The following is a 16,516-nucleotide window of genomic DNA, read 5'->3' as shown; positions in this document are numbered from 1 at the left end:
TTCCACGAATCTAGCCTCATGGAAGAGGAAGGAGAAAAGTCGAAAGAAAGCCATAAGAACAAGCCATCTGTAACTTGAAACGGGACTTCTTACTGTATCTTTCTTTCAACAATGGCTTTCTTCTTGCCACTCTTCCCTACCTCTCCCCTTTAATTCGAAAACCACTATATAACCTAATTTTAGAAGCCTAATTTTAACCTTACAAATTTTCAGTAAAGTGTGATCAGTGAAGGGAAGATACTGATATTCTGAGCTACACAGGTGTGTTGACTGGTTTAAATGTGTTCAAAGGGTTTTAGGAGAAATTCTCAGCCAAGAAAAGGAAGTTTACACTCTGGCAACAATAAATGACAGGAAAGAATGAGCGATAGCAAAACTTTAAATGTGCCTTTGTGATTTGTGTGCAAGAGACATGAGATGCACGTGCTGTGTGGAAAGCTGTTTTTTAAATGGTGCATGATCGAGAGCTGTCGCCATATACTGAAGTAAAACTGCTAGAGGAGGAAGCTGATGATCTACCAAAAAATTTTGTAACTAAACAGGTTTTGTGTGCATGAAAACTCAACACTTTTTCCTTGCTCACTCGATCATCAACCTTTCTTTTTTTTTCTTGGATATATACTCAGCAAAAAAAGAAACATCCTCTGACTTTCAACTGTTTTTACTTTCAGTAAACTTAATGTGTAAATATTTGTATGAAGACTAAGAGTGAACACCATAAGGCATAAACTAAAAATGTTTCACAATGTGTCCCTGAATGAAGGGAGGCACAAAATCAAAAGTACCAGTCAGTATCTGGTGTGGCCACCAGCTGCTTGAAGTACTGCAGTGCATCTCCTCCTCATGGACTGCCTATTGCGGACAGTCTGAGCACTGATGGAGGGATTGTGTGTTCCTGGTGTGACTCGGGCAGTTGTTGTGGCCATCCTGTACCTGTCACGCAGGTGTGATATTCGGATGTATCGATCCTGTGCAGGTGTTGTTACACGTGGTCTTCTACTGCAAGGATGATCAGCTGTCCTTCGTGTCTCCCTGTAGCGCCGTCTTAGGCGTCTCACAGTGCGGACATGGCAATTTATTGCCCTAGCCACATCAGCAGTCCTCATGCCTCCCTGCAGCATGCCTAATGCACGTTTACGTAGATGAGCAGGGACCCTGGGCATCTTTCTTTGGGTGTTTTTCACAGTTGGTAGACAAGTCTCTTTTGTGTCCTGCGTTTTTAGAACTGTGACCTTAAATGCCTACTTTCTGTAAGCTGTTAAGGTCTTAACGACCATTCCACAGGTGCATGTTAATTAATTGATTATGGTTAATTAAACATGCATAGAAAACATTGTTTAAACCCTTTACAATGAAGATCTGTAAAGTTATTTGGATTTTTACAACATTATTGTTGAATTACACAGTCCTGAAAAAGGGACGTTTCTTTTTTTGCTGAGTATATTAAGACTAAAACCATTAAAAAACAAACTTCTCTGTCCTGAAGACTTTTACTTGGCAGAAAAGTTTGAAACTGGAGGCTTCTACCATAATGGTTAAAACACAAAGATAGCATCATAAAATTGATGTACGTTATTGATGTGTTTAGCAATAAAAGTTCGACCATTGCATCGTTGTGTCAAAGAGCTGTTATAAAAGAAAGAATAATGCGTTAGAAAATGTGCAATAGTGTAAAGCTACTGTATCTAGAGCTGGGACGACTGTCAGAGCAGCTGTTTATCAATACATCCTCTTTAATCAAATTAGAAAATTTAACTGATCTGTGTTAGAGGTAGTTACACTTCTTTGACCAATGTCTGTGTTTGTTTACGAAACGTGTTTATTGAAGAGCACGGCAATCAGTAATCATACCTAATGCATTTAATGGAGTGGAAAATTGCGATGCAGATGCAGTCTTTATTTGTGAAAATCGCAAGTTTTTCAATAGGTTTTAATGCGTAATTATTCGCTGCAATGACTTGTTTTGTGTGAATATGGACTATGGAGTAGATTGTTTTTTTTAATTTATTTTTTATCATTTTCTTAATCATTGCCAAACAGGCAATTGCAATCTTAGTTTCTTTTTAAACGTGCCCCGCTACTGTAATGACTCTGTTAATGAGGCAGGTCACTTAATGGAGTTAGCATGGATGATGGGCTGAGCACTTTCTCTGCGTTTTTGGCTTTTGTCCACAGAAATGCCGTAAGCAGTTTGAATCATAGCTTGATTATAATTATAGTCTTTTGCTTATCGATGAAGACAAGGTGGAAGTGAATCAATGCACACGGAGACTAAATAATTCATGAAGGTCCACATGGGAAAGAAGAGTCCAATTGTGCTTGTGGGCTCATAAACGGGCAAGAAAGCACTGTATCAGCTCTGCTTAGGGGCTGTAGAGAATACAGAAAGGCATTAAAATGGGAGTTGAACATTCAAAACGATGATGATATATTATTTTTTCAGGAAGACTCTCTGCTGGTAAAATATTTTTGCTTAAGTGCTAATTAGATACACAATGGAAGAAAGATTAGCTTGTAATATATTTGAATTGCAATAGTTATGCATTTTACAATTAGGATGCTCTACGGCAGGATGACCCAATCAGCGTGGATCTCCCATCACCGAGCCTTTGATGTTACACGGGTTTCTATGGAAACTGTCATCTTTGGAAAATGCAATATATCCGGATTGCATTAAAGGCATCTAGCTTAAAGTGTTACATGGTGTAATCCATAAATATTATGCACATTGACCACATGTTGAAACCCATGAAAAGCCAATAAAACAATGATTAGCCTCAAGCATGGTAGGATTTTCATCACCAGGATAGTACTCAGCAGTGTGTTCTGGTGTTTATGAGTTCCCGTACCAATCTTTAAGAGTAACTGACAAAGTCTTGAACTGTATATAACAAAAAAAAGTTACTAGGTTTCTGTAAAATGATGACTGTGTTACTTCTAAATGCCACTACCTCCTATTTTATTTCTGCCATTTACTATTCTGTGAGAGAGTTACGGTGCGCAAAATGCTCTCAGTCCCATCGCATAACTATTTTATAGTTATTGTGGCAGCTTCTGTCATCACACTGCCATTACACGACTCTTTTGATGGCCGCTGCTTAGCCTGGGGGTATGAGTTGAAAAATAGCCAAGAACAATAAAACTCACCGCAGGTCCATCTGACAGGTTCATCATGTACTAAAAATAGTGTTAGTGCCATAGGGCCTGTACTGTAGGTGATCCAGTGTTTTATATGCAATAGCAGATCTCTTGTGTTTGCCTCAATGGGACACTGGGTTCTCTGTCTATAATGGTTCACCTCTAATTGTCCAGGACAGAACACGTATTAAAGAGTCATTTCCTTTAGGCCAATTGTATGCAGAAAAATTAACATTTCCCTGTTTCAAAGGTTTTGTGCAGCCAATGGATTCCTTATTTTTAAATAATGGGCAAAAATAGGATCTTTGTGTTCGTCCTTGTCATCAGCATATAAAACACGGCTGTTCCATTTTCTGCTGAAGAACATAACTAGGCTGCCTTTATTTTCTTGTTCAAAGATTCATTTTTGATAGCCTTCTCATTTCAGTTTCTTTGAACACTACCTCGCTGCACTGTTGATGCAGGTGATTTAAGGAGCTTTGTGGATATATCCACCTGCTGTTGGAATCTGAGGAGAGTTTTCCTGATTCATTGCATGGATTGAGCTTTAAAGGGCTAGGGACTTCCCCCTAATGTGCTTCTTATGTTTTTATAATTAACCAGCAGTTTTTTCTGAAACTTAGAGAAACATATTGTTTTGAAATCAATACTGACATGGTTAAAGGCATAAGCTGAGTGTAATTAGTTGAATTACAAATAATTGATGATTTCAGTGATGTCTGTGATCAGACCAGAAATACTTATCATGTATCTACCCATTAGTAATGTAAGGGGTAATTTAATGGTTAGGGCATTGGACAACAGATCAGGAGATCTTTTGTTCAAACCCCATCACCACAAAGTTGTCACTGCTGGGCCCTTGAGCAAGGCCCTTAAGCATCCACTGTTTAGATTTATAATGAGATAAAAATGTAAGTCACTCTGGATAAGGGTGTCTGCCAAATGCCATAATAAATTATGTATATTATATATTTTTTTAATTGTTTGTTTATTTGTGGATTAATTAGTCTAGAGAGAGAAGCATTCGCAAAATGTATATCACTGTACAGTAATGATAACTGAAAATGTCCCTATAAAAGGAACTTCTTAACACACCTGAGGTTTTGCTCTGACTTGTGAAGCAGGCCTGCATACATTTCTGTGTTAATGAATGAGTTTTTTCCTACAGTGTTGGCAGTTTATACAGTACATCAAAGAGCACAAAGTAATTAAAATCTGTCCTAGTGGCACAGACCTCTCATGGCAAAGTGGCCTGCAATGTCTGCTCATACATCATAGCCCCAGATTATACAAGCTTCATTAGGACTTTTGGTATCAAAGGCAAGGCTTTTTTTTTTTTTTTTTTTTTTGGAAGGAATCAGGAAAGGAATTTTGTTTCATGTTAGTAATGTTGGACCATGGCTGTATGTAGTGCTTGCACAATTAATCTAATTAAAATAAAATCATGATATGGACTCGTGCAATTTATTTATTTACACAACATTATTTGTTGTGAAAGGTGAAAGGTGGCATAGCTGGAAATCTATGGAAAATTTGTGAATAATTTGTTGTTTTTAAATTAGTGTTTGTTTATATTTTGAGTTAATGATTAATTTTTTTTTCTTTTTTATTAAGTTAAATTAAATCATGCAGATTATATTAAAGACTGTTTAAAAATTGGTTGTTTATGTAACAACCTCATCAGCAGCCTCATTTCCCCTCTCATCTGATCAGCATCACCAGTATTCTAGTCACCAGCCTGATCATCTGTCATTACAGTATCTACACCCGTTTTCCACTGGTAAATGCCTTAAGTTAGATTTTTGCATGCTTGAATGATTTATAGGTCACCGTGTGGCTTAACAAACAAAATTGTTTCTCTGAAACTGGTCAGGTATAAGGACTGGACTGAAAATGAGAGCCAAGAAAGTCCTCCAGGTAGCCTGAAGAACTATTCCTTAAAAATATACAGCATATAAAAAGAAAGTCTAACTCTCTGGGAGCAAGATGAGGAAAAATAAGGCATGACTTTTACACAGTGTTGTGTAACATGCACAACAGCATATAACGCTAAACATAATACAACAGCAACCGAGTTGCTAAAGATGAGTTGGCCTTTTAACATGAAAAACCAGGACTTACAGTACTGCCTTTTTAAATCCTATGTAAGTAATTTATTTAAAATCATCTGTTTGAATTAATTGAATAATTGAAGTGTGCTTTAGTGTATGTATCAATTCCATCGTGATAAGAGAGGTCAGAGGACAGTGGCCAGACAGATTTAATCTAACAGGAAGGACATCAGTGGTGAGCAGAACAACATGAACAAAACAATGAGCATTGAGTTAGATGAGCTACAACTGCAGGTTCCATTTGCCATCAGCCAGAACAAGAATTTAATGGGCACAAATTTATATAAACTGGTTTAAGTTTAAGGGAAAAAGATCACCAGGACTTGTAATCTACTGTGACTGGTTCACTCTTATCAACAAGGGTTTTCTATCAATAGAACTGTTGCTCAATAAAAATTAGGTTGTTTTTTTTAACCCTTTTAAGCTGCTTTGACATGTTTTAATGTGTAAAAACCTTTCTAAAATACTTAACAACCACCATGCAAGACCCCGAAATCACCCCCCCTCCCATTCTGATGTTTTATGTGAACATAATTAAACCTATTTGTCTGATCTAATTGGCCTAGAAGATAACTGCATAAATATGTTCCTGTTAAAGTAAATAGTGAAGGATGCTCTTGTTGTGTTCTAAATCTAAAGCAAACATTTTTTTTGTATGAATGCTTATTTCTAGTGCATCGAAATTTAAGTGGATAGCCCTTATTTAGTGCTTTGTAGAAGCAATTGGGTAAAAGATGGAAAAACAGACGTGAATACGTGTTTTAAAAAAATATATAATTTCAGTGTGTTCTTTACTGAAATATCTTCTTTTTTTCCCATTTTGAGCCTTTATGTATTTCGCTTCCTCTTTTTTTTTTTCCCAGGGAAATGGACATGAAAGGGATTTCTTGGATGACAGACGGGTTTACATAATGGACGTCTACAATCGGCACATTTACCCCGGAGATGGATATGCCAAAAGTATGTGTTCAAAGCTTCAATATTAAAATCACATAATATTTTCTATTACATAGCCTATGTACATTTACTGTAAATGCAGTACAATATGTTTTACTGTGTAAAGTAAAAAACTAAAAAGGGGTAAATGGTAAAAAGCACAATAATAGTAACCTAGCAAATGTTTTTTAAAGACAGCCTGATGCTTAAAACTGATGGATACCTTATTAACACCTTGTAAAAAAAACGCACCTGTCTATAGGAACTGTACATTCACCAGCACCACTTGCCTCTTACAGCAACTCGGCTAAACGTTATCACCACATCCCCCCTACAGTCTTAGCCCTGCACTAAACCATTTCCACAATTTTGGACTGTTAAAGGAGTTCCTGGGAGGCCAGCGTTCGAGATGTAAAGCAGGCAATTCGATCATGGTGACGGTGTACTGAGAGAACTTTCTACCTTGATGGTATCCAGGTACTAGTCAAATGCTGGAATAAGTGCATTGGTGAAGCAGGGGATTATACTGTGTAGAAAAATAAATAGTAGTAGTTTTTACACTTATAAGTGTGTTCTATTTGTTTGTGCAATCACAATGCCTGGTTTGACTTGAACAACCCTCGTATATAGGATTGTACTAATTAAATCATTACTTGCTGAAGTTAACTGAGACTCAACAGTTTTCGCGCTGTCACCTAACAACTCGTGGTTTCATCATGAATATACTGTAGGTTACAGTGCTCGTGGAGTTCTCCCTGTGTTCATACTGTATGGGATACTTTCAGGTTCTTCACTTTACTCCCATGACTTGGTTTCTTAATTTTGCCCCTAGGTGTTAATCAATGTGTAGATGTATGACTGCTTGTAATAGCCCTGCATTCTGGTATTTTTGCCTCATATCCAGTATTCAAATGCAAGGCTCTAGAATCACTTGCGCTTGGTTCCACTTGGTGGCATTTACACCCTAATGTGTATTAGCTCTACTGTGTCACTAATACAGTGTAGCTCTGTACTAGAGCTGAGTGGCATTTTGCAAATATATAAGCAACGTTCCATATTTTTCTCGACAAACTCCAGACTGTCAGTTTCACTAAATGCGTGGTTTCTTTTTCAACATTTCTAGTCTTTATTTTCTAAACAAAAGCCCTATTATATGAATATATGAATGAATGTGTCTGTCAATCCTACATATTCATTAGCAAATGCAGTCTGGGTTCCCAAGATAAGGTGTGTTTTGGCTTAGTGTTTCCTTGTTTTTTTTCGAGACATTTTCCTTCGGTGACATTATGCTGCATTTAAATAAAAGGGGCCTTACGAGAAAATTTTTCCACACATGTTTTCATCTGCACTGAAAAGCAAAGAGGTTAATTATGTCTTAAAAGTATCTAAAAGTGCTTTGTCTCCATGCCATTACACAGTGCTTAATTTTGGATGCCCCAGTATTCCAGGTAATCTCTTCTTAATTTGTATCAATATAAATTTCCTGTCACTCATTGGCCATCTGAGCAAAACGTACTGTATAAAAAAAAATAACTGGCACATCCACTTGTTGTATAACAAGTGGACTTAAGAATTAAGACTTGAGAATTAAGCGAAGCAGGTAAAAACAACACCTACTGTATTATGTACACAAATGTCGTAGTAATATTGGGTTCCCAATGATTTCTTTAAAAAGTTTTTTTTTATTTTTCTGGGGTAAAGTGATGGTGCAATGTACACCTTAAATAGATGAAAACTTTAAGAATATGGAGCACAAGATAAATCTTTTGATTTTCTATTGTCAAAAATATTTATACATACTGTAATGGGTTTGACACATGGGTGGCACCACTAACACGGACACATGGCAAGCTTATGGGGAAATAGGATTAATTTATTTAGAAAAAATTGGAAAAGAAAAAGGGTTTATGGAGGAAGGATGGAAAGGAAGGGAAGGAAAGCATGTGATGGAGGTGTGTGCATGTGCAGGTCTGCCGTCAGTGCCCAACTGGCATGGGGCACAGACTGGTAAGCGATAACAGAGTGGGCCCATGTGGGCAGCAGATGCCCATGGGGCACTCTTTTTCTGGCTAACCTGGCCAGCCAGCCCCTTACAGCTCTCCACTGGGTGCATCCTTAGGCGGAAGTCCATCTTGACGGCTGGGCAGCTTTCCCAGCTGGGAACAGGTGCCTTAACATGGATGCATACTGTAGCAACCTGTTCCTCTTCGAGGGCAGGATCCCGAAGGCTGGCTCTGTGCAGGAGTGCCGTGGGAGCTTGTGCAGCGTTCATTTCAGTTTCGTTTTCTCTAAAGTCCCTGGGGCGCCATGCCACTCTTCCACTTTGAAGCGTCCGCCACACACTACAGTATGCTCCGCAGATCTTCAGTGTAATATCAGACAGACCAGACTCGACCAGACCACGAGCTACACTTCCCACCCTGCTTTTACTGTATAAGGCAGGCAGAAGCCTGCGATTCATTAGCACTGATTGTGCCGCATCCGTGGTGCTTCCAGCTGCCCCAACCCCTTCACGCACCTGCAGAAAGGGAGCGATCAAAAACTGATTGAGGTGCACACCCATCACAGGTGCACGCTGTGACAATACATATTCCTAAATTATTAATTCAGTACCATTGAAAGTCCTGAAATGTCAGGACTGTTGTAATTGACCAAATCCAAGTCTTGAACTTGTGAAAAGTGATTGTTTGACAGCACTCATAGGATTAACCAACTCACAAGGACCTCAGTGCAGATCTGAAAAAGAGAATGGTAGATTTACACAAGTCAGAAATGTCTCTTGGAAGAGACCATGGTGCTGTATGAAACATCAGAATGGTACATTTGTGTACTATGAACTTATCCTTATTAGTGTACAACCCTTGAGTCTACATGACAAGATGGTCTCAAGCACACTAGGACATACTCGAGCAATGCTCAAATATAAAATCCCCTTCAATATTTGTGTATGCTTACCAGGTGCCAGTCTTATCTTCCAAACTACAAGTAGAAAGGCATGCGAAAGAGTCACTCTTGACTTTTTTCCTGTAACACTGATAAAAATAGGCATAGTACAAAGTTTGATGTCCTTGCACTCTTCTTCACTTTGTGTTTATTGGCACCTTCTTTTTTTAAGTGTAAATATATATGTATATTTGGGTGCAGAATAATTTTATTAATGTAAGAGCTCAGTGGGGAGAGGGGAGCAGGGAGCAATCTTGCTCAGGCACAGTATGAATCAGTCATGCCTAGTGTGAAAGCAGTCGTAGTCCTGTCCACATCCTGAGACAGGTTGTTGGCTTTGCACCAGCCTATTGGCTTCTGCATCCTCTTACTGTATGCCAACTCATTGTTCTTTCTGATGAGACCCACAGCAACTGTCATTATCAAATTAATGATGTGGTTCGAATTGTATGTTGCTGCCCAGTCATGAGTCAGCAGAGCGAATACCAGTGGGCTGAGGACCCTGCCCTGGTGAGATCCCAGTGCTCAGTGTGGTGGTGCTGGAGATGCTGTTCATGATCCAAACTGACTGAGGTCTCCCAGTCCTGATGTCAAGGATTCTGATGCAGAGGGAGTTCAGGCACAGCAAGCTCAACTTTCCAATTAATTTCCGAAGAAGGATCCTGTTAAATGCTAAACTGAAGTCTATGATCAGTATTTGAATATACTGTACATACAGTTTAAGTGGTCTGTACAGTGGAAGATTGCCAGATAACGGGTGTTGGTAATAGAGTCTTCTGTTGAGCAGTTAAAACTGTAGGGGCTCTAATTTAGTGGGCAGCAGGGTATAGGCAACTACAAATTCCAAAATCAGTTCAAACTAAAATACAACCTGAATTTTAGAAAAAGTACACAATGGAATTTGGCAATAAAAACAAAAAAGGAGCCATCAGTAATGTTTCTTCACCTTGTACTGTATAAAAAGTCTACAACACATTATTTGTGTTGTATTTGAATTGAATACAATGTTGAAAATATATACTGAATTAAAATCTGGTAGCTGCAACATCCTCTAAAAAAGTTGGGACAAATTTAGGACTAATAACGATGTGACTAGGTGATGAGAAACAAATGGTGTTAACCAATTATGATATAGTATGGTACGGTATACTCTACAGAGTATAGCCCTCCTAGAGCAAGGATGGATCGACACTCACCGATTTGCCTAAAGATATGCGCCAGAGAATTATACAATACTTTAAGGATAATTTTCTTTAAAGAAAAATTTTAGGGGTTTTGGGCTTTGTACTCAAAACGGTGCGCAATATCATAGATGAATTCAAGAAAACCAGTCAAATTTTAATGAGAAAAGGGCAGGGCCAAAACCACTTCTGAATGCAAGTGAACTTAGATTATGTACTGATGTGCACTTTGATCTATTTTCAAACCTTTGTCCATTAAAACTGTTTTTTACAAATACAGTGACAAATGGACATTATTGATGTATGGCTTCCACTTTGCCATTTAAGGCCAAACATCAATAACATCCAAAAGTGCCAAAACCTTTTCTGGGCTCAGTTTCATCTGAGATAAACAGTGGCATGCTGGAAATGTGTTTTATGGTCCAACAAGTCAAAATTTGAAATAGTTTTTGGAAACAACAAAACAGCCATCGTGTACTCTGGGCCAGAGAGGAAAATGACCATGCAAGCTGTTATTAGGGTAAAGTCCAAAAGCCAGCATCAGTCATAGTATGGGGGTGTGTCAGTGCCTGTTGCATGCATAAATTGCAAATCTCTGAGATTTTGGAGCATATGCTGCCTTCAAAATGACATCTTTTCCCAAAGATATCCATGTATTTTCCAGCAGCACAATGCCAAACCGGAGTCTCTTCAGATTATACATCATGGCTGTGTAGACACAGAGTACAGGTGTTAGATTGTCCTGCCTGCAGTCCTGACCACTGTCCAATTGAGACTGTGGTGCATTATGACGCACCAAAGACGCTAATGAAGCCCCCATACAACTGTGCAGCTGCAGACCTGCATAATGGAAGAATGGGTTTAAATCCCACTAGCTAACCTTGACCAACTGGTGTCTAACAGTGCCAAAATGCTTTAAGTGTTAACAGAAATAGTTTCATACTGGTAAGGAGATTTTTTTTACATACTGCAAGGAATGTTGCAGTTATTAGATTTAAATAAGTGCATATTAAAATGAATAAATATATAAATTTACATGGTAAAACATCAAACAATGTGCTGATGTAATATTTTCAATAAAGCTTTTGCTTTTAATTACCATTTTCCATTGGAATTTGGGTTGTCTCTATCTTGTTTGATAGAGTACCATTTTGTCAACCTGCTCCAAAACTGAGATCTTGACCACATGGACAATGATCAGATTTCTTTAGGGATGTTTTGACCAAAATATTTTTTAAAGGAGTAAAGTTGCACCATTCAAACCAAAAATAACTGTTATCCATTGTGGTGGTAACATCGTTATTTGGGGCTGTTTAACTGCCAGTTTAATTTTGTTACTGTATTCTTTTGTGTATGTATACATTTTAATTACACCTGTACTTTTGCCCACTAAATTTCAAATACAGACGTGCGTTTTGGCTGATGATCACATAAAAGTGCATTGATTTTCTAAATCTAAGCATTTATGCTGTTGCTCACATCATGTGACTGACAGGTCATTATGAAAGTGCAGATCGGTTAAAGCATTAAAATAATTGATGGTTAAATGGGGAATTACGTCCACCCATTTGGTCTCTGGGCTGTGAATTCTTTAACTCCTTTTTTTTTTTTTTTACTTTTCAAAAGGGCACACGTGTCAATTTAAGGGTAAAAGCCATCTAGCTAATACCGTATACTGCACTGAGCAACAATGTTGTGAAATCTTATGCATTTGATTTGTGTTTCATGCCAACAAGTATATTGCTTACAGCCTTATGCAAAAGTTTGGGGACCCCGTGATAAATCACAGATTTTGGTGATTTTTTTTTTTTATTTAAAAGATGTTAACACTGTCTTTTTTTAAATATGGAAAAAATGCACAATATTTTCAGCCTACATTGATGCATAGTTACTTCTTATGCCATAAATTTAACAAAAATTAAAACAGTATTATGGCACTGTGCAAAAGTTTGAGCACCCTAAGAGTTCCAGAGTCTCAGATTCTTTTTACAGGGTTTTAGACCTTAATCAGCTCGTTAGATCTGATGCATGGTAACAGCTGTCATTAGTTAATACTAAGTTCAAAGCTTTACAAATACTTTGACTCTTCAAACCTTGTGCACACACTTGCGGACACTCAACGACCCTGGGTTCCTCTAAGCAGCTGTGTAAGACTCTAAAAATGAAAGTTATTGATGCCCACAAGAGAGAAGGCCACAAGAAAATAGCAAAGCGTTGTCAGCTTGCAGTTTTCACAGTAAGAAATGTAATTAAGAGATGGCAGTTTAGGGGAACTGTGGAGGTCAAGATGAGATCTGTAAGTCCATGAACTCTCGGAGAAAACTGCTCATATGCTGGTCAGAAAGACAAATCAAAACTCTCATTTGACTGCAAAAAACCTGCAAGAAGATTAAGCAGACTCAGGAGTGGTGGTGCACCGTTCCACAAGACCTTCATGGAAAAGTCTCAGCAGAAGAAAACCTTACCTGCATCTCCATCATAAAATCCAACGTTAGAAGTACAGTATGCAACAAAACATCTACAGAACCCTGATGCGTCTTGGAAATAAGTGCTGTTGCCTGATGAAGTTAAAATAGAAGTTTTTGGCCACAATCAGCAAAGGCATGTTTGGAGAAAAAAAGAAGCAGCATTTCATACTTTAAAAAGAATGAAAAGAACACCTTGCCAACTATTATGCATGGTGGTGGATCCATCATGCTTTGGGGTTGTGTTGGGTGAAAGGAAGAATGGATTCCACTTAATACCAGCAAATTCTGGAAGCAAACATCACAACATCGGTAAAAAAGCTGAAGCTGAAAAGAGGATGGCTTCTACAAGAGGACAAAAATCCTAAACATGCCTCGAAATCCATTATGGAATACCTCTAGAGATGCAAGCTGAAGGTTTTGGAATGGCCATCACAGTCCCCTGATTTAAACATCATTGAAAATTTGTGGGTAGATCTTAAAAGAGCATCTTGTGCATGCAAGATGACCGCAGAATATTACAGAACTAGAAGCCTTTTGCAAGGAAGAATGGGGAAAAATCCCAAGGACAAGAATTCAAAAACTTATAGCTGGCTAAAGAAAGCGTTTACAAGCTGTGATATCTGCCAGAGGAGGTGTTACTAAGTACTGATTATGTACGGTGCCCAAACTTTTGCACAGTGCCCCAATAATGTTTTTATTTTGTATCTTTGTTCAATTTATGACATAAAAAGTAACTATGCATCAATGTTTTTGCTGAAAATATTGTGCATTTTTTCCATTTCCAAGAGAGACTGTGTTAACATCTATTATTTATTAAGGGGTGCCCAAACTTTTGCATAAGACTGTTGTCTGTTGTCATGTCCTTTAGCCATATTGTACTCTGTGTGCAGTCTGTGTTTAATTTTTATCAACTACTACCTTAGACTTATGAAGGGTAGCATTAGTAGCAACTAGCTAGTTAGGCTAATAATGCTACCCACTATTAGGTTAATTAATGTTTTGCACATTTGTGTTATCATTAGCATTAACGTGTTTTTAAAATGCTGTTTTATCAGTAATAGGTAGGTATCCAGAAAAAAATCTGTTTCTTTGCGGAGTACATGTCCTTTTGTTTTTAAAGTACATTTTAGAGCATGTACTTAGTACTTCAACTTGAGTAAAAAAATTGAAGTAGTACTTCTGCTTGAAGTGGAGAACATTTTTAGGCAAGTACTTGTACTTTTACTTGCATATTGAATTTGTGTTCTTCTGCCACCTCAGGTCATTACACTCATTTAATCTACTAATTTTGGATGGGAACGCACTAATGTCACTCTTGGAACACTGCTCTGTTAATATGCCGTAATTAAATTAGTCTGTAACTGATGTCAATTAACATTATCGTGAGCAGTCAGGATGCAGGTGAATAATTCCCATTAGGGAGATCTGGGCAAGTGTAACAATACTGGATTTGAGAACAGCTGAGCATTCATTTTAGAATTTACTTTGAACGTAACATTGTCACAAATGATTATCCTGCGTTGCCATGTTTTAGAAGGGCAAAGTAAAGTCTGCTAACATTATTGGCATAGGGTTAATAGCCATTCAATGCATTAATAAAACCTGTTAACCTGTTGCATTAAAAAAACTGTTAACAGAAAAAAAATGTGTCCAGGAAAAAAATGATCAATTCCCATGATTGGAGATCATTTAAACAATAGAAGTTGCATTAAAAACAACAACAACAAAAAATTTAGAAATCGCAGCTATAACAGTGAAAGTAAGAGCATTTCCACACACAAGGTGACAAGAACGCATAGGATTGCGACTTAAGAGCTGTGTGGTTTTAAGAAAACCACTTGATAGTGAGTCTAAAAATAAAATAAAAAGTTAATATAATAAAATAAATTAAAATGGTCATGTGGTCTAATAAATTCAGATGCGATAATATGTTCATCAGTGTAAGAAGGAAAGCACATGAAGTGATGCACCCATCATGCTTTGGGGCCACTGTACAAGCCTCTGGGGGAATGTTGATCTGGGGTTGCTTCAGTTGGTCAGTTCTAGGCTCAGCAACATTATGTAGCAATAAAGTCAGCTGATGACCTGAATGTACTAAATAACCCGGTGGTTATCTATGGAGTGTTTAACCTAAAGGCACAGCCATCTTCCAGAAGTGGTCCTGGGAGCAAAGCTAAATGTGGTTGAACTTTTTTCTGTGTATTCAGTGTGCTGTATGTATATTTGTGACCCTGTTTAACCATATATATATTATTGCTGTACTGTATATAGATTTTTTTTTTAGGTGTGGGATGTAGCTTTGTTGCCTCACTGGCTACAGCTTCTGCTGAAATGGAGCAGAATTAAATTATTGTGAGAATGAAGCTGAAAAACTGAGATGAAAGACTAATCCGACCTCTCATTTGTGTATAGGGGCAATTAAGAGGAAAGTGGAGCTGGACTGGGGCACAGAAGACAATGAGTATCTCCAGAAGGTGGAGCTCCACTGTGAGGGGACATTGAATGAGGTCAGACCTGACATAATTGTCTACAATGCCGGCACGGATATTTTGGACGGTGATCCTCTAGGAGGCCTGGCAATTTCGCCTCAGGTACGTACGTAACCCAGTGACATAGACAACTAGATATTTGACACGAGGTTTTACAATAACCTAGCTGTATGCCAAGATGATTTTACAAAACCAGATCTATTAGGTTTTCTATTTAGACTATTATTGGGTTTTTTAGTATTGGGTTACGTAACCAGGTGTAATATTAGGTTTATTTTGCAGATAAAGTATTGTGTTGGATATAAATATAGAAGCAATATTGAATTTGATTTTTGAATTTCTGCATAAGAAGCTGTTTTATACAAAATGTGCTTTGTTCAATTCAACCCGACAAAAATTGAATACATGAAGTGAACTTAAAAAAAAAACCTCAGCAAAAAGTACCAAAGGCAAAGGGTTTTCAGTAACAAATCATCAGCATCATCAAGACAGTCTTTACACATGCTTCCTCAATTGTCTTAATTCAAAAAACATCAATAATATAGTTAATAATAAATATTTCATATTTGGTAAAACTCTGGCTGTGATTTTAGAGAAATGCACCGATCAGCCATAACATTATGATCACCTGACTAATATTGAGTAGATCCCTTTTTTGCCACCATAACAGTGATGCGCTGTATGTTCTGACACCTTTCTATCCCAACCAGCATTAACCATTTCATCAATTTGACCAGCCATCTCCCCTAACGGAAAGATCACAGTTCACCAGTTCACCAGTTTTCTTTTCTTGGATCACTTTTGGTATGTCCTGACCACTGCAGACCAGGAACATCCCCCAAGACCTACAGTTTTTGAGTTGGTCTGACCCAGTCCTCACAATTTGGCTCTTGTCAAAGTCACTTAAATCCTTATACTTTCACATTGTTTCTGCTTTCAACACATCAACTAAAGGAAAAAAGGTTCACTTCCTGGCTCATATATCTCACCCACTTCCAGCTGTCATTGCCACAAAATATTGAAAATGTATCTACTGTGAGAAGAGCCAAATTGTGATTTGCTAGAGGACTGGGTCAAAGCGACTCTAAAACTGCAGCTACTGTACATTGGGATGTTCCCTGTCTGTAGTGGTCAAAGTTCTTCAAGAAAGTAAAACCGGTGAACTTGCGACAGTGTCATGTGTGGCCAAGGCTCACTGATGCACAAAGCTGTCTGTGTAGTCTGATCCAATAAAAAAGATACTGTAGATT

At 37.9% G+C, this 16,516-nt stretch overlaps 1 protein-coding gene across 4 annotated transcripts in view; it reads left to right on the top strand.

Annotated features, from left to right (window-relative positions):
- Positions 1-16,516, top strand: part of hdac11 (histone deacetylase 11) — a 46,155-nt gene that overhangs the window by 27,812 nt on the left and 1,827 nt on the right. For all 4 annotated transcript variants that reach the window (XM_053484505.1, XM_053484504.1, XM_053484503.1 and 1 more), the window contains 2 exons: positions 6,113-6,209; positions 15,190-15,368. In XM_053484505.1, the coding sequence (XP_053340480.1) occupies positions 6,113-6,209; positions 15,190-15,368 (276 nt within the window). The remainder of the gene's footprint in view (positions 1-6,112; positions 6,210-15,189; positions 15,369-16,516) is intronic.

Source organism: Clarias gariepinus, chromosome 23 (genome assembly GCF_024256425.1).
Source record: "Clarias gariepinus isolate MV-2021 ecotype Netherlands chromosome 23, CGAR_prim_01v2, whole genome shotgun sequence".
NCBI lineage: Eukaryota > Metazoa > Chordata > Actinopteri > Siluriformes > Clariidae > Clarias > Clarias gariepinus.
The sequence above is the reverse complement of the archived record's forward strand: the minus strand, read 5'-3'. Positions and strand labels throughout refer to the sequence as shown.